This window comes from Monopterus albus, unplaced genomic scaffold, assembly GCF_001952655.1.
Source record: "Monopterus albus unplaced genomic scaffold, M_albus_1.0 scaffold349.1, whole genome shotgun sequence".
NCBI lineage: Eukaryota > Metazoa > Chordata > Actinopteri > Synbranchiformes > Synbranchidae > Monopterus > Monopterus albus.
Window position 1 is genome coordinate 45,400 of NW_018128229.1, and position 18,087 is coordinate 63,486.

The window sequence follows — 18,087 nt, forward strand, 5'->3', positions numbered from 1 at the left end:
CCACCCCGGGTTACTGGCTGGCGTGTGGCGTCAGATTCTTGAAGGCCCACTGGATGTTCTGGTGCGAAGCCAGCTGGCGGGTGAAGGCGGGTGACTGCTCGCAGCACATACGCAGGATGCCGTAGTAGGCAGGCAGCATCCCGCGGTTGAAGAGCACCACCTCCTGGTCGTCGTGGTCGGCCAGAATGTAGTTAAAGGCGATGTTCTTGGTCACCACGGGGTTCTGCACCACCAGCCGCACGTTCTCCGGACAGTCCACGCACACGTTGTACCAGAAGGACAGTAGCGCCTGCTTGTTGTGGTTGGTGGCGATGGCCGGCTCCGACAGTTTTGGCTAAAGACGAGAGGAGACGGTCAACAAAGCACCAAACTGTTGGTGACTGTAACCAACACGAATCGGTTAATTTTTCAATGAACTGATTCCATGTTTATCTATACAACATCAGAAAACGATGAAAACTGTCCAAACACAGAGAAGCTGCAACAAATAAATGTGACATTTTCTCTTGATAAATGAAAAGTGAGAATCAGATTCCTACCAAATAAATCCTGTGTAACTGGCCTGATCTTCACTATGAGCACGTTCACTTCACTTTATCCCCTATAGTCATAATTTATGAGTTGTATACAACCATTTAATAGATCATTTATGTAGCAGGTCATTTTTAAGTGTTTAGGAAAGTACAGTTATAACCCCTTCAATAAAAGGTGTCATTTCAATATAATGTTAATTGTTTGTTCATATACCAGCAGGACGGAGGCTTCGCAGCAGGAGTCAGCTGATAAAACGCAACAGATGCACAACCCTCCCAAATTATTGCTTCTTAAAACTGCGATGGTGAAATTTGATCCAACAGCTGCTGATATGAATTCAACTGTCTGGTTTAGCTCCGGCTTGGCCACCATCCACTCCGGAGAAAACTCTGTGGCTGGAAACAAAGCTGAACCCAGACAGTACGTGTGACGTAAAACCAAAACTAAGAGCTCAGAGGGTAAAACGTCTGTAGAGCTGCAGAGCTGGCGACAATCCTGTGGGCTGGTCAGTGCGAGAGACCAGTCTCATGTGACACGGTCATTTGAACCATTAATATAAAACGTTTAGTGGAGTTTAAAGGTTTTTAATTAGCATTTTACTGATGTTTTCTGATCCACCTGATTCAGTTATCACCGTTTTATAGATATTTGGTACAGCTGTGGATTTGTAATGTAGCGTCACCTTTCATACATCAGTGTTGACGTTTACTTGCAACTGGATTCAGTTTTTAAAAAAGCATCAGGTCTGAATGTAAGGTTACATTTTACTCCCATTCTATGAGTGGAGCTGCTGGTGTGGCACTGGTCCAACTGATGCCCAGCTCATGAGGAAGCTTTTCGGATTCTTAGTGGGGACGTTTAGCAGAAACACCAGTGTGATAATAGCAGCAGTGTAGTAACAGCATCTTAATGATCCAGGCTGATCAAAGCATGATAAACGTACCTGGAAGAGGTTCCAGAGGTCCATGAAGTATCCGGAGAACATGAGCTTCTCCGTCTTGGAGATGAGGCAGTAGGTCATGAAGCTGAAATACTGCACCAGTTTAGTAGTGCCATGTACGCTGGCGTCCACGTACAGCTTGGCGCGTCCCAGCAGCCCCAGCAGCAGGTTGTAGACCTGATGGAGGACCACGGTGGTGTCGGGCGACAGCGGCAGTTCCCGAGTTGGCAGGTGGAGGGAGCGTGTGGAGCGAAACATCTGGCGGAAGGAGTTGCTGGGGATTAGGGAAACGAGGAGGTACGCCGCCGCTGGAGGAGAGATGGACTCTGTTAGGACTGCGGGCAAGGAACCCACTGTCCTGTTAGGTTTGTCTAATTAAGACAATGTACCGGCACGGGGTAACAAGCGCCGCCAGCAGTTATCCTTTTGTTTTACACACAACATTACTGCTTCATCTGGTCCTGTTGATGTTGATGTAGTTCGACTTAAGGTCCAAACAGGATGTGATAAGTGACTACTGGCCTGAGTATAGAGCAGAGCTGAGTGGTAAAAAGTTGAAATGCTAGGTGAAATAAATAATTTACTAAAACTGAATCAGTGTCTTCTACGGTTGCAAACGGTACGATAACCATCTCAGAAAATATCACAGTATCACACTACTATCATCAGCTACGATGACATTCAAAGACCAGGAAAAGGGTCTTTTTACTGCGGTGGCTCTTACAGCTGACTGAGCAGGACTCCAGAACCTGGGTCTAGTGAACAAACAGAGCTGGAAACATTAAAAAACAGCTTATAACATCTCATATAACTAGAGCAAGTTAGTTTGCATGTGAGCACCAGCAGTAGAGGAAGTATTCGCGTCAGTATTCCAGTCTGTTACAAGTCCTGCATTTAAAGTCTTACATGCACTCGGGGAAGCAAGGAGCAAAAAGCAAACGTGCACGGTAAGATAACATCAATATTCATACCATGGTATACCGTTACAACTCTAGTGTCACCACTACCACAATAAAATGGAGATTCTGGTCAAATCATCATCTGAAGTGACCAGTTTTAGTGACTGTATCAGTTGTTTAAGCTCCTGGTTTGGTTCTGTCAGAATTAACTGTTAAAAGTGTTTAAAAGCCAAAGTGGGACTGAAAATGGAGCCTGATCAAAACGCAGCCCTATGGAGTCTTACATGTGCGCACTCGGGGGTAGTTGTGTGCCAGCAGAAACCGCTCCACCCAGTTCTCCATGTTCTGCAGCACCCAACTGTGGGCCAGCTTGTTTCTGGGAGTCTGGACAGCCAGCCAGTCCAGACACTGGGACGGGTTGTACTCGATCACCTGACAGGAAGTGAAGAGGACGGGTTTAAGTATCATGATCGTGAAATCTTTCATTCAAATTGACACAGTTGCATTTCTCTGATCTTCAGTTTGACCTTTGCCTTTCAACATCTGGAACATCTGGTCTGTGGGTACATCTATGCCTTCTGAGCTCATACACAGCTGCTCTGCTGATGATTGTCCTCCACAACCTAGAGCCAGTGTTGTGGTTTGATATGGACCTTGAGTGGCTCTACTTACCTCCCAGATTCTCTGGAGGATGTAGGAGGCGAAGGAGGGCATCCCTGGAGGTCCGCCTGCAAACTCCATCAACATGGTCAGCAGCTTGAAGAAAGGATTGGCAGCCTGATGGAACGCAATGACAAACAGCTGACGGTGAATAAAACAAACTACTTGTGTGGCTAGACCCCACTAGGTGGTGGTGGGAACAAACCCTTTCATATTTGAAAAATGTTTTGGCTGTGTTTACCTCTGGAGTCAGTTTTGCAATGGAGGTGAAGAGCATGGACACAATCTGCAGAGACACAAAACCAGTGGAGAGGTGAGTTTTTCACATTTCCACACATCAACTATTGACAGAAACCAGAGTGAAAGCCCAGACATGTCTGCAGTGACGCAAGATGAACCCACGTGCTCGGCCAGACGGTTGTTGTAGCGACACAGGCTGAAGATGAGGTTGCACGTCTGTCTGATGTTGATGCCGTCTCTGATGTGCTGGAATAGGAAGGGGAAGCCTTTCCCTCCTGTCAGCGCCGCCATGTCGCTCTGAGACAGAGTCAGATGTCTGGACAGAGAAGACAGCCCGTCACTGGTACGTTCAGTAACTCACAGAGCAGAATGACCATAACGACATGGAGAGAGATGTCATGACAGAAAGAATTGGTAGTTTTGCTCTCAGTTGTTCCATCAGAGCTCGTATTTGTACCTCTCAGAGCGAGACTGCTCCACCAGCAGAGCGATGAGGGCGATCATCTTCTCCAGAGCTGCAGGACGATACTTCTCCTCCGCCAGAGACAAGATGTCCTCCTCCTCGTCCTCCTCCTCTGCCTCCTCCTCTGAGAGCACCTCCACCTGAGGCTGAGAGAGGACACTCATCCTTTATCACCTGACCTACACAGCATCAATCGTTGAGTGTCACAGACTCTATACAACAATGGACGACAAGTCAAGGGCTGCGATGATTAGCCGACATGATCAACGTTGTGGTATTTCAGTGTCGACGCGTCGTATTATAAAACCACAGGAAGTGCTGGGGGCCGTGTCACTTCCACTGTCTGCCATGACTGCATTCTGTACTAATGAAGAAGAGCATATTCACTGAGCTGTGAGAGACAGCAAGGTCAGCAATTGGCTGACTACGCCAGGGAGGCATATCAAAACATTTGGCCAAAGCAGCAGTTAGTAGTGAGCACGGTCACGGCAGAGAGAAGTGGACGACCAGTTGTCTAAAGTTTGGGAGCACTTATTTTTATAATCAGAAAGAAAACCGTCTGGTGCCAAGTATGGAAAACGTATCTGTGGCGGCAGGGGAACGCGAGGCTAACGCATTAGCAGTTAAAGAGAAGACAGTTACAGAAGAAGGGGGAGTCTCGAGCTACGCAAGTCAACGTAATGAAACTAAAATGATCACATACCTGATTTTAAGTAACGTGGTTACGTATAACATAATGTTAATCATATATTTAGGAACATAAGGGTGGTTCTGTGTAAGCTGCTCAGTCATGTAGGCATGAAATGTAAACAGCCAAGCACTGCCACTATATTAAACGCAGTAAGCAAAGCCAAGAACTGTGGGTGTGTGCAGGAACATTGATGACAAAAGTACGTTAACGGGGACTGTGCACAAGCTAAATGTGCTGAGGATTGTTTATGTATACATTCATTTTGAACGGTCAACAGCAGAAGTAACGTGTGCACCGGCTCTTTACATGAGCAGTTACTCACATTGTCAGGTACGTTTTATTAAAGTGCAAGTTGTTTTAATCCTAAACATTTGTGTTTGTGTTTACACTAAGGACACGCTGTGCACTTTGTCAACATTCTATTTTATTTAACGCACTGCACAGAAACACTACGAGTGCTGTTTAAACAAATGCATTTGTTCTTATGTGGAAAAATGATTTCAGCGTGTTCTTTATACCAGTGGTCCCCAACCCCCGGGCCGCGGACCGGTACCGGTCCGTGGATCACTTGGTACCGGGCCGCACTAAAAATCATTAATTATTTCCGTTTTATTTATTATCTGAGTCTGAACGATCTTTTATTTTGAAAAATGACCGCATTCTCTCGGTTACATCTCGGTCACTTGAGCGCCAAAACTGGCTTACATGTGGACATATTCAGCCTGCTCAATGAACTCAATCTGTCACTTCAGGGGAAAATGACAACTGTCTTCAAGTTGGCAGATAAAGTAGCTGCATTTAAAGCCAAACTGGATTTGTGGGGACGGCGCGTCAACAGAGGCATTTTGGACATGTTTCAAACATTAGCGGGGATTGTGGGTGAGACTGAGCCTGAGCCTTCATTCTCCCAGCTGGTGCACGATCACATGTCTTTGCTTTTAAAAGAGTTCGAGCGCTACTTCCCAACCACAAAGGACCCACGAACTAACAAGGAATGGATCCGCAACCCATTTGTCAACAAACCAGGTGAATCCAGCAGGTCTGTGCAACAAGAAGATCAACTGCTGGAGATCGCAAATGACGGCGGCCTTAAAAGTATGTTCGAGACAACAACTCTGTCGGTGTTCTGGATTAAAGTCATGACAGAATACCCTGAGATCGCCACCACAGCACTGAAACGAGTGCTGGGGCTCAGGGCTCCCATTGATTTAGCGTTTTGGGGAGTTAAAAATTTCAACACAGTGGATTCACGTTTATTATCATATTAACAATATTAAACAATATACTCATCCCCCCCCTCCCAGGTAACGGGAGGACTGTGGAGTTATCTCATATAGTGAGAAATGAAACAAACACCAGAACCAGACATTTACACAGAAGGACAAAACTGTGGCTGTGAATTAATAGAGTGACTTGTTAAGCATGAACACGGTGATCGGTGTGTTACTCACATTCTCAGGGCCTTTGGTTCCCATGTAGAAATGCACCATGATGGAGATCGCTTGTAGCGACAACAAGAACTGACTCTGTGGACACAAGATAACGGCTGTAAAAACACCTTTAAACAGCCACACACACACAAAAAACATAGAAATAACAGAGTCAGATTTTCAAATGAAAACGAAACAGATTCAGAGAGTCAGATATTTTCAGCTGATGACTTAGCAGGGACACTTTAGGACCAGTGCAAGTGAAAACAGACAAGACAGCGCCATCATTATTACGTTTAGCACAGAGCAACGGTAATTTGTCAGTTTGTTATCTTTAACAACAAACTCTGAGGGATTCTGGCTACAAACTGTGCTGGAGACGGAAGCAGCAGCATTAAACCTACAGACTCTGTCCCAGCTGCACTTCAGTGGTGCTCAGAGAAAGACCCTCAGCTGTGTGTGTGTGTGTGTGTGTGTGTGTGTGTGTGTGTGTGTGTGTGTGTGTGTGTGTGTGTGTGTGAGATGAAGCACTCAGTTAAAGCCAGCTCAGCCCAGCCAACAGGACCGGGCCTGACCGACGCCACTCAACAGAGCAGACCGACATCCTAGTTCTACTAAACACGTCATTTGGATTGTGTGGCTGTTCGCACTGACCTCCTCCTCCCCCATCTTGGCAAACTCGTAGAGGAAGGCGAAGTACTCGGTCAGGTGTTTGCTGTGGGGCTTGACGCCATGTTCCATGATGGACAGGAGGGTCTTAACAAAGCGAGTGACGCAGGATCGGCTGGTCCACGGGGCCGTCCATGTCGTCAGAGCTGAACAGACATGGGAAAACCAACAGTTACAGGTGTACCCCTGCTGCTCCTGTGTCACACATCTGCGCCACAAACTACAGGCTTTAGTACATTTTTCTAGCTTTGTGTGCGTTTCAGTCATGTGGAGCCACACATCTTTCTCAGAGTCCAGAGTGACAAAGATGCCGAGACGCTGGGGTCTCTGTCGCCATCTGACTTCACAGACACAGCACTGTCTTTCTGTGCTGCACACCTCTGATGGCTCCAGGGTAACAACCAGCTGTTTCATGTATTCTTTTTGGGACTGGGGAAGAGCCTACAATGAGACCTGGCTTCTACTCCAACTGCTGGTTTCAAATTTAAATTGGTTTAATGTCAGTGCAATAAAAACACTAACGTAAAAACTAGAAACAAGTTTTCTAAAATGATGTTTTCATTCAGGTTTAAGAACAAACTCTGTAAAACGGTGAACGTACCCATCCTCCATCCCGGGCTGCAGGTAGAGGTGAGCGTGAACCGGCCGCAGCCTCTGTATGACATAGCCTCTGGAACATCTGGAAGACAGAGTCGAATCAACTGTGTGTGTGTGTGTGTGTGTGTGTGAGGGATTCAGACATAAGATCAAATGAAGACTGAACTTAAATCACGATATCAAACCAACAAATGTAGCATCCTCAGGAAAGTTAAGACATTATAAATTCCCTGGCACAAAATTCCTTTTCATCATGTACTTGTTTCAGAAAACTCTTTAAATGCTGCTTGTGACAGATTATCAATCAATCAATCAATCATTATTCCAACTGTAATCGCTTGTGACAGATTATCAATCAATCATTATTCCAACTGTAATGTTAACACTGAGTTAGGGAGTGTATATGTATGTTCCTAATGTCGTCCTGTCTACAGCTCTGAGGCCATCATCTTCCCAGGGCTCCCATTAAAACGAGCTTTTTAGCCTCAGTGGGATTGTCCCTGGGAAATAAAGGTTAAATGACCGATTTTAAAAACATCTGCAAGGAAAACTAAGGTCAGCAGGAGGAGGACAAAAAAAGGAAATGAGACAAATGGGAAATAATAAATGCGTCACCTGTCTGACGATCTGATTGGGACACTTAATCAGGATCTGCATTGGCCACCAGTTGTCGTCAGCCATCCGATCCAAAAACCACTGAGACAGAGAAGGAGGACTCAGTGACATGCAACATGCAGACACTAAAACAATGAGAGCGCACAGCTGTGTAGCACAACAGCTGTGAAACAGACCTCACAGGCCGCCTGGCTGTTGTTGAACTGTTTGGTCAGGAGCTCAATCCACTGCAGCATGGTGGGCTGGAGGGAACAGAGCAGGAAGGAGATTGTCACTGTCATCCCGTCTGTCTGTGCTACTCAGAGCAGAAGCAGTTAGAAACTGAAAGTCCCACATTCAGGACACGGCACATTACCTTTTCCTTAGAGTGAATAAAAGTCTCGAGGACGAAGGACGTGCTGAGCTGCAGAGGGAAGAAGGTGCACAGTAAAGAAAGGATCTTTTCAGGTGTTTCATGTGATGTCAGGCTCCACCAGATTACATGCAAGACTAATGTAGTTTAATATAGATGTCATGAAACCCAGCCAGGACCATGTGGTCTAGAATTATTCTTTATTATATCACATTTGTTCAGTGCTTCCAGGACCTGCAGCATCTAAGCGGCATAAAAGTGAGGTGTTGGTGCCGACTGACCTCCACAGATTCAGCAGCCTCCTGCAGCACAGTCACATCACAATAGCTATAAAACTTCTCGTTTTAGTTTCCGTTCTTTTGACGACCTGCATCGGCAACTAAAACACTTTCTACCCAACACTGCTGCAGATCACAGGAAAGAGACCATTCTGTACGTAAGAAACTGAATCCAGTGCTGTGTTAATCATTTCGCCTGTCACCCTAACCCTAACCTGTCAAATTAAAACCTGACTGCTCATTTTTCCTTGATCCACTTTCAGCGCTGTATCAAGGACTAATGACGACAAAGGTAAACACTGTGCGACGCAGCGAGATTTCTCACCTTAGCCGTCATGAGTGAGACAGCTTTGGGGTCAGGCAGAGTGCTGGGGATGCTGCTGCACAGCTGCCACATGAACCTGGAGAACAACAAGTGATATATATATATAAACACCTGTGGAAGGGTGAACAGTGACTGGGGTTCATCACCAAGTTCCAGGTGTGATACCCACCCAAAGTAGGTGTGTTCGAATATATTTTTATCCTGGAGAAACTGCATGTTGTCGTGCCAAATCCACTGAAGGAGACAAAGGTGTAAATGTAAGATTCAAGCAATAATATAAATGTCTTGAATAATTTAAACTGAATGAACCAGAACCACAGTACCTCGAGCAGATCAGGAGAGACATCAAAACTAAAGTCCTTCCCGTTGTCCTCCTCCAGCTCCACTCTCTTATAGAAGAGCATGTAGGCACTGTGTGTCTGAAAGTCCCAGGAGTATTTATTATTACCTACTGAACCGTGCACAGAACAGAGAAGCAGAGTAACAGAAATTCACCTGACCTTCTCAAAGGAGAAATCCATGAACTTGTCAGTGACGGAGTCGTAGGTTTTAGTCTAAAAGAGAAAATAAAGTCAGTGGGCTCAAAGCAGACGAATGGAAAACGGCGGCATTACGTCTCCTCCGCTGCAGCTCGTACCGTCATCTCTCCCCCGAAGCACTCCGACGCCAGCTGGGCCGAGTCGAAGGGCTTCACCTCAGCATCGTTGAACAGGTACCTGAAAAGCATTTGGTTTATGTGCTCCATGTGTGACAAACCTGAAACTGCTGGTCTATGAACTGCTTTAACTGCTCTCACCACTTGTTGTTCTTGTAGGCATGTGGGTTGACGATGTCTCTGACGAAGCTGTAGTAATGGCCGCCATCTGCTGTGCCCGTGTGCACCGTGACCCCGATGAGGTCATACTCGTAGCTCTCAGTGACTTGAGCCTCGCAATCTTCTCGAAAACCTGTAGCACACAGCCCAAACTCGGAGACGTTATCACGAGGCAGCAAGTCCGAGGACTCTTCAGCATCTTTTGTGTTTTGTCAAATACACAGTTTATTCTGGAATAGATGCACGCTGTTTCCACAGAGGTGTGTATTAATAGACTATTTGCCTGCCGCTTCTCGTGACCAACGGTTTTCTGCGTCTCACCCTTATTTTGGTTTAGGATTAGACAAATAAAAACAGCTTTTGGTCACAGCTGTGAAACCAGAATTGATTTTGTGGTATTACTTGCAGAGCAATAAGGTTTTCATAGCAGTAGATTTAAAACAGAATCAGGTCTGATGGTCCAAAGTGTATAAAAAGTGTCCAAGCCACTTGGAGGAACAAAGTGTGCAACATGTTGTGCGACATGTCCACTGACCCTCTTTGTGTTCTCCTTTTCCCATGAGGAAGTCCTCGGTGTAGGGCGTCATGTCGAGGCGCAGGGGGAAGGAGAAGTGGGTGTTGACCTTCTCCTTCATCATTGTCACCATGTTGAAGGTGTATCTCATGGTGTTGAAGCTCAGGATGCGAGGCAGCTTCTTGAAACAAGCTCTGTGTGAAGAGCGAGGCAGTGTTAACGTACATTCACAGCGATCCAGCAAAGAAACCCCTCCCTGCTGAGTTTTTACACACGGGGCAGTGCTGGCCAGGGAGTGAGGAGCGTTGTAGGCGTGTACAATATGGCCACGTTATGACGAGTCCACGTGAGTTTGTGTTGTGTTTTGGTTAGCCATGCTGCTAACGTAGCCTACTCTACCTTAGCACCACTTCTATCATCAGTGTGTCGACACTGACAGATAAAAAACAGTTTAACGAAAACACATGGCGTGGCGTTACGGTGCGTTAACTGTGGTCTAAACTCGACAGTGAATGCTCAGCTAACAAGGTTAACAAAAGAGTTCTTCCCGTGGACGTCCACTTTCTGCTCTACGTGACTGGTCAATGCCGGGCCTTTGCCGGATGATGTCACATTCCAGTGCAGTGAAAGTTGAACCAGATCCAACTTTTTTGCCACACGGGGTTGTGTCATTTTGCCAGAACTCCCTACGGTGCTGGTTCTGGCTGCGCTGAACGCAGTCCCCCATAGAAATGATGAAGAGGGCTGCGTTTTTTCACACTGTTGAAACTCAGTCTGAACAATGTCTTACGCAGGCAAAATAAAAGATTCAACACCGAGATCGAACGAATCGAACCGTAACATTTCTATCGGACATTTAGAAGATGGTGACCCAAGTGTTTGAGCGGTTCTGACCTCTTCTCTGCACGGACCTTCCTCCCACACTGGGAGCAGGTGTACATGTTGTCGCCCTCCAGTGTGTCCTTGATGGTCACCTCGTCCAGAGATTCCTGAAGAAAGGCGATAACAACGTAAAACTTCCTGAGAACATTCTCCAAAAAACTGAGACAAGCCGTGTTCCCTATACTCACGTAGATGTTCTTCATATCTGCTACTTGACATCTGACGGTGTAAAACTCCTCTGCAGTCTGACTGACGTGGTCACAGTCCTGCAGGACAGACGGCAAAGCGTCCACTCAGACTGTCACAGTGAGGAGGCCAAACTAAAACACCTCCACCACGTTAACTCATAAAGCTTGGATCAAACAACTTTATGTCATGATAAATTTAAAAAAACATTCTGAACAGGTACCAAAACTCTCCTGGATATCAATCACTTGAAAAACCTCAGGAGTTTTACCCTAAGTTCAATGTGACAGATACTGTATGGCTATCATCTGTCCTAATAATAATTAAAACATCTGTCTTGCTTATGAACAAAGTTCAATAAAACCAGATAAAGCAGGCTGCAGTCAGAGAACAACAGCTTCTTCATATTCACTGTAGTCTTATAGGTCAGAGTAATCAAATTATGAACAACAAAAAATAAAAGCTGTCAAAGTTCACTTGTGTTACATTTCAGAGCAAATAATTCTCCTTCAACTCACCAGAGAGACCACGTTGTTGGTAATGACGCCTCCAAACAGAGTCTTCACTGTGTTTTTCTGAGGAAAAAACAAATAAGAGGTGGTTTTCAACCTAAACTAGAAAAAAAAAACAACATCAGTGACATTATTCTCAGTATATAGGATTTCCCACTTTTGTACAACCAGCACATTTTACCAGGCGTCAGAAACCTTAAGGTGTAAAACTGTGTGTTTACCAGCTCCAGGGACATCTCCTCTATCTTGGTGATGAGGTCGGTGAAAAACTCGGTCATGTCCTTCTGCTCTCCGGTGTTGAGAGGTTGTTTGTCCATGGTGTAGGTTTTACAGAAGGGCCGGGGGTTGTAGGCTTTCCTCTCACTCTCCTGAACACAGAAAACATTGTACGGGCAACGGAGGGGGGGGGGGGAAGAGAACGTCACAGTTGACTCAGACTCTCTCCAGACAACATATTACAAACTACAGAGATACAAACTTTTAACTAACTTTTTATTTAACTGATTAAACGGATGCAAAATAAAAACGGCTCCTTTGGTCTAGTCTGTTTTTCTTCCATGCGAGTGCAGTCTGATTTCTTTAGTCGTCACTTTTTGCCATTTTCCAACAACTAACTTATGAGTAACAATCTGCTTTAACAGACAAGCTGTTCTCACACACACACACACACACACACCTTTGAAAGTGCAAACAACTCTGACAAACAAGTCTAGATGTTCATGATGTCTGAATGTGCCTTTACATCATCTACAGGAGGATCGAGACACTGAGGTCAGTGCTGCACGGTGACATTATTAAAGCACAACATTGGACTCACCATGAGATAGGTGAACATCTTCTGCAGTTCCAGCAGTGTGGTCTTATGTTTGATATCCTCAGCATACTGCGCACACACACACACACACACGCCAGATGAGAATCTACACCGTTTTGAATCTGAATGATGTTTTCCTGTTGTGTCCTCAGGTTCCGGTCTGTCCTGAGGGTACCGACCTTAGCAGTGAAGACGGCCTGACGGGCCTCAGGGATCATGTAGAGCTGCTGGATGGTGGAAGCCAGGTAACAGGTTGCTCCCAGGTTGGTCAGACCCACGAAGCGACACTCGGCCCGAACGTCATCATGGGGCCAGTAGTCCCACTTGTATGGGGCATGAGAGGCTGGAAGGAAAATATTTAGTTTTGAACATTTGTTTGTTTCCTATTTTCTGACAAGCTCCATCAGTGCAGTGTGACAGAGGTTTCACTGTCTCCAGCATTAGTCACACCTATGTGACAACATGTCCCAGAGGACTCCTTCCACCAAGTGTAACTTCCTGCTTCAGTAAACAAGTGAATGCTGCACAGTCTGTGCCAAATAAATGAAAGTGTTGCTCCGTCTCTGGTGGCTGCATAAACATGTTACAGTATTCCATATTTTTATATCCACATGTTGCAATCCCAGCACACCATAAGAACATTAACAGCAAACAACATTTTAAATGGCGAGTCAATCACGCTGGACTAAGTCTGATTTGTGTGCTAGTAGCTTTAGTCTACCTAGTAACAAACTGAGGGAGTGAGCGTCCTCACCCTGCATGTGCTGTGACATGACCCAGTTGTGGAGAAGCCTGTAGTTCTCCACCGAGCCCTTCACCGTCTCCACCAGCAGGTCGTAGGCGGCGGCCCTGGCTGCGTGGGACTTGCACTTGGGCTGAGCGCGGTCGGCCAGGCTGGGCAGGAGGAAGAGGAGGTTGTGGACGTCACGCAGGAACTCCTGCCCCTCTCGGGAGAACTTGAAGGGAGGCTTGTGCTTGAGGACGCTGGTGGCGAGACGCAGGAGGCCGGTGAGCCCGTCATCCTCGATTGTCCCATCCTGCTGGTCCAGTATCTCACGGCTGGAGGACAGAGGAACACCGAGGTCATGGTAGGGACTGAACAACACGCTACAGTTCACACAAGGTCGTTTCATTTTTTCCAGACTCGATCACAAAGTGTGTTGAGAAACGCTGGATGAGCTGAGTCACAGCTCGTCACAGAAACAGTGGATCTACTACTTTATGTGACAACGGTGTCTTCTTAGTGACACAGCTGTGGTCAAAGATATAATCCACTACCCTGGTGTGTACAGTGTTACCAACAACATGAGAACCAAGGTGCATCAAACCACAACTAATCTTTACATCAATGCAATATTAGATGCTATACATCCAAATGAGGTTCGTATGAACTGTTTTAGACAATCAAAATGCAAGCAACACAAACTCTTTATGTGCACAATGTGGACATTTTCCATTGTGATCTGATGACAACAAGCCAAACCACAAAGCAAAAAAAAAACCATCTGCGCAAATGCTCCTCAAAACAAACAAAAGAAGTTTAGTCATTAGGTTCAAAACAAACCCTAACTCTAACCCTGCTGCAGGTTCATACACCTCATGTACTTAGTCCGAGCGTCTGACCTCCTGATGCAGTCGGCCAGGTGTCGGGCGAGAGCGTCCAGGTCCAGTAGTGTGGTCTGCATCGCGCCGGCCAGCGACAGAGAGGGAGAGACCTTCTGTGAGTTCAAACAGACCAGCGCTAGCAAGAGCTCAATAAAGCATCATGACAATACTAGCAACCTTTCAGCAACGCATCACTACAGGTCAGTTTGCTCCTTAGTGCTGTGCGGTTCCCACCTGGCTGGCGTCCTTCACGTGGATGTTGTCGATCAGTTTACAGAGCAGCCAGAAGTACTCCTTACAGCCGGTCCTGAGCAGAGGCTCCTCTTCGTAGTCCTCCACCTGCAAATGCAAATGCTACAATGAAATCTTCCTGTTTATAGCAAAGTGCACATACTGAGTTTGATCAGCAATGGGACGTTTTGTGTGAGGCCGCTGAAGGATCGGGGGTAACCATCAGTCCTCTGCAGCAGGATGCCGGTCCTGACAGAGGAGGTGAAAGTTTGTCCCAGTGTCCCCAGCATTAATCCAACCAGAGGGACAAAGTCTCACTGACTGGATTCGTCCCTGAGGACTTCTAGACAAAGCCTAGCTGGCCAACACGTTTCCTTTGTATGTGTGCTTTCTTCCAAGAGGCTCGGCTTGAGTTTGACTGCAGGTGTGTGTCTGTGAAACCCACCCTCAGTGGCTTGAGGGCCTGTGCATCAGGGAGGAACTTCAGCAGCGTGGAGGCGGCGAGCAGCAGGAAGGATCTGTTGATGGACTCTCCTCCCTCCAGACCTGACAGGGAGAGCTTGTAGAGGCCGTTGCACGCCTCATGCCTCACCGTGGGCTGACGACAAGAACACAGAAGACAATGTATGGTAAACCTACAGCTTCAACTGACATCCTACTTTTAAACCACAACTAACGTTTCTTGTTGTGTCCCCTTGTCCCCAATAACTTAAGCTTCAGGTCCTTTCTGTGCTCTTCTTCTGTGGTGTTTAAACAGTACATGTACCAGTGACGAACCAATGAACAGCTTTAGTGCAGTTAAGAGATCAGCTGGCATCAATCAGGTGTTCAGAGTTAAGCTTCTTCAGGTATGTGAGGACCACCTGCTCTGATACATCAAGTCAAGATCTCCTATGTCATAAATTGTTTGATTTAAAGACACAGTTCAACATTTTGCATATTTGCTTACTTTCATGGGCAGACACACAAGCTTCATTCACCTAAACAATTTATGAAGAGAAGGCTCCATCAGCCTTCTGAGGATAAAAACATTTTACGAGTGTGTTTAAGTGACATCATTAGCCCACAACATGCTCCACGTTGATTTAATTACATCTTCTTTTAGCAACAACCCCACAACCCTCCTGGGAGCTGTGGCATGACCCTTAAAAAGATAATCAACCTGCAGCACTCTGGATTTAACAGTCTTTAAACAGGAGCTCCAAATATAAACATATCCTTAGGCTTGTTGACCAAACTGTAAAAATCTGATCTGTCAGTAGAAGGTATGAGGAACAGAGTCCAGACAGATCGATGTAGACTTGTGGGCCCTGTGGGTGTTTGGACTCACTTCAGGCACCAGCAGGGTGAGTTTCTTCAGCCAGTCGTGGAGGTGGTCGCTGTCAGCCAGACTGGACTTCACCGTGGAGGAGCAGTGAGCCCAGCTCACCAGCAGCCACATGGAGTAGTGAGTCACTGGAGGCAAACAAACACCAGAGTCATGCTGCAGCCCACATTTTCCATTTCTCTCTCACACCTGCTTCTTGTGCAGATACACGATTTGTTTAGGGGTGACCTCAAGTTCACCCTGTAGGTTTCTCCTTGCTGCATGCTTCTGTTGTCCTTCCTTTGAGAGTTTCATTACCGATTTCTGTGTGATGACTAGCTGAACATTAAGAATGCCACATTCTATACAAGTCCTCACCTTCGTGACGAGACCTGTGGTCAGACTGAGCCTTGAGAACTCTGTTAAATCGAAAGAAAACACGTCAGTTATACTTTCAGTATTTACAGAACACTTGGCAAAACACCATTTTCTGTGGTCCTGTGTTGTGTCACCTGTGTGCGAGGTTGTCGTATGTGTAGGCCACATTGATCAAACGCTGGATGAGGTTGGTGCCCTGGACGAGGCTGAGGAACATCTGTAAACCAACACACAGATCAAATCCAAGAGTGTTGAAAGTAACTACTGCAGCACAGTCCTTCAACCCTCTGCTGTTCTTTTCTGCGGCACAGTGCTGCTCACCTGGGTGAGCCGAGGGATGTGCAGGACTTTCCCATGCTCTACGGTAGACTTGCGAGATTTGCCCGGCCATGCTCGTTTGCGCTGGCTGTCGGCGAGGCCAGACCAGGAGAACACGTCGTGGTAGGCCAGGTCCAGGTCTGCAGGGTCCACAGCAAACTGACAGATGAGCTTCAGCAGGCAGGCCAGGCAGTCCAGCAGCCACTGCAGAGCAGAAGCTAAATTAAAACCACACAAAGATTCCCACAATGACTATGAGGTTTTTAATTTCGGCTCTTCTCACCACAGTCCAGGACTCCTGGTCTTTGGGCTCCAGGATGCCCGAGTTGAAGATCTCCAGGAGCAGCTGGAGGCCCCCAGAGGAAACAAACTGAAGGAGACAAAGAGGAACCACAGCTGTTTAAAATTCACTGCTACGTTCTATATGGTAAATGGACTGTATTTTATATAGCGCTTTTTCTCACAGTGTGTTGCACTGGTCAAAGCGCTTTACAGGAGATCATACACCATTCACACACAACATTCACACGGCGCTAGTAAAGCCATTCGGGGTTCAGTGTCATGCTCAGGGACACTTAGGCATGTGGGGAGACCGGGAGTCGAACCACCAACTTGCTGGTCAGGAGACGACTGCCCTACCTCGTGAGCCACAGCCACACAGCCACCCCATATATAAGTATGTGATGCTGTTACTGGTCAGCATCTGTAATTGTGTATTGTGGTTTGATTGACTTCACAAGTTTGAAAGAAAAGCCATGTCAAGCTCCTCAGCACGGTTCCTCTCCGTGTCTGTACCTTGCAGCTCCAGGTGTTCTTGCTGTTTTCTATCTGGTCCTCACTGGAGTCGTCAGAGTCTGGATAGAGGTCACTGTAGCTGCCCTGAGAACACACACAGCAGGCTCCACAGTGAGACACACAAACAGCAGCCAACAACAAATCTAGGACAACTCAAGCCCTGATTTTCAGGACTCGTGATTCAACTCGGACTGGAGCATCGACTGTATTCGGACTTGGAAGCTGGCCATATTAATTTGGTACAAGATACTGAAAATGAAACCTGTTCACCTGCACTTCCACCGGAGTGTACACACCACCGTCCTATAAATCACTTTTATATTTGTCTCCATGTCACACACAGTAAGTAAACGCCTCTTAAATTGGTGAGAGCAGTTTCACTTGTGTTTAATGCAGACCGTGATGACTCAGAACTGGGTAACATGGACTCAGCTCAGACACCAGCATTATAAACTGGATGTGGGCAGATGTTTAAAGAGAACAATGAGCGTCTCTCTTACAGTGGACTCTCTGTGGATACGTCGGTTGGGTTTGCCCAGCGCCTCAATGATCTCCAGAGCATAGAGCAGCTTGTGAGGACTTTTCATCTTCAGCAGCTCCTTCCAGCACAGACCCTCTCCATTCTACACAAAAACACAAGGTCAATTATCCTGTTTGAGAACAAAACACAGCTGAAGAACATTCCAAACTGCTCTCTGTATGACGGTTAAATGCCAGTGCAAAATGGCAGCCATGGAAATGAACATTTGTTCTTTGACTCTGATGAATTGACTTTGTTGTTCTGTTAATTCAGGCACAAGTTTGTCTGAAAAGTGCGGTGACTGACCGTGTCGTCTGAGATGTTCTGGAAGGCCTGCAGCATCTTGGGACACGTAGGAAGAAGCATCAACAGCTCCCAGACCCGGCGAGACAAATTCTCTGCATGGAGGTGAAGCTCCTCACAACGTGCACTCTGGATGCAAAACACAATTTTCAGCTTTGTGGTCGTAAAATGAGACTCCATAGTTTTGTTGTCTACATCATAAGTCATGCTGCATAA

The 18,087-nt window shown here is 46.4% G+C and overlaps 1 protein-coding gene across 1 annotated transcript in view; it reads right to left on the reverse strand.

The window, feature by feature from the left end:
• Positions 1-18,087, reverse strand: part of usp34 (ubiquitin specific peptidase 34) — a 52,907-nt gene that overhangs the window by 6,924 nt on the left and 27,896 nt on the right. The window contains 40 exon segments of the mRNA XM_020625211.1: positions 5-334; positions 1,478-1,782; positions 2,658-2,805; positions 3,046-3,150; positions 3,275-3,319; positions 3,436-3,589; positions 3,731-3,882; positions 5,879-5,953; positions 6,512-6,644; positions 6,646-6,672; positions 7,128-7,187; positions 7,189-7,205; positions 7,739-7,819; positions 7,915-7,980; positions 8,094-8,141; positions 8,694-8,769; positions 8,863-8,927; positions 9,017-9,112; positions 9,194-9,247; positions 9,331-9,409; positions 9,490-9,640; positions 10,043-10,215; positions 10,916-11,010; positions 11,092-11,169; positions 11,608-11,664; positions 11,823-11,969; positions 12,419-12,484; positions 12,595-12,758; positions 13,170-13,474; positions 14,039-14,094; positions 14,255-14,359; positions 14,697-14,849; positions 15,582-15,706; positions 15,936-15,976; positions 16,070-16,152; positions 16,257-16,457; positions 16,537-16,623; positions 17,049-17,132; positions 17,549-17,671; positions 17,875-18,000. Of these exon segments, the coding sequence (XP_020480867.1) occupies positions 5-334; positions 1,478-1,782; positions 2,658-2,805; positions 3,046-3,150; positions 3,275-3,319; positions 3,436-3,589; positions 3,731-3,882; positions 5,879-5,953; positions 6,512-6,644; positions 6,646-6,672; positions 7,128-7,187; positions 7,189-7,205; positions 7,739-7,819; positions 7,915-7,980; positions 8,094-8,141; positions 8,694-8,769; positions 8,863-8,927; positions 9,017-9,112; positions 9,194-9,247; positions 9,331-9,409; positions 9,490-9,640; positions 10,043-10,215; positions 10,916-11,010; positions 11,092-11,169; positions 11,608-11,664; positions 11,823-11,969; positions 12,419-12,484; positions 12,595-12,758; positions 13,170-13,474; positions 14,039-14,094; positions 14,255-14,359; positions 14,697-14,849; positions 15,582-15,706; positions 15,936-15,976; positions 16,070-16,152; positions 16,257-16,457; positions 16,537-16,623; positions 17,049-17,132; positions 17,549-17,671; positions 17,875-18,000 (4,536 nt within the window).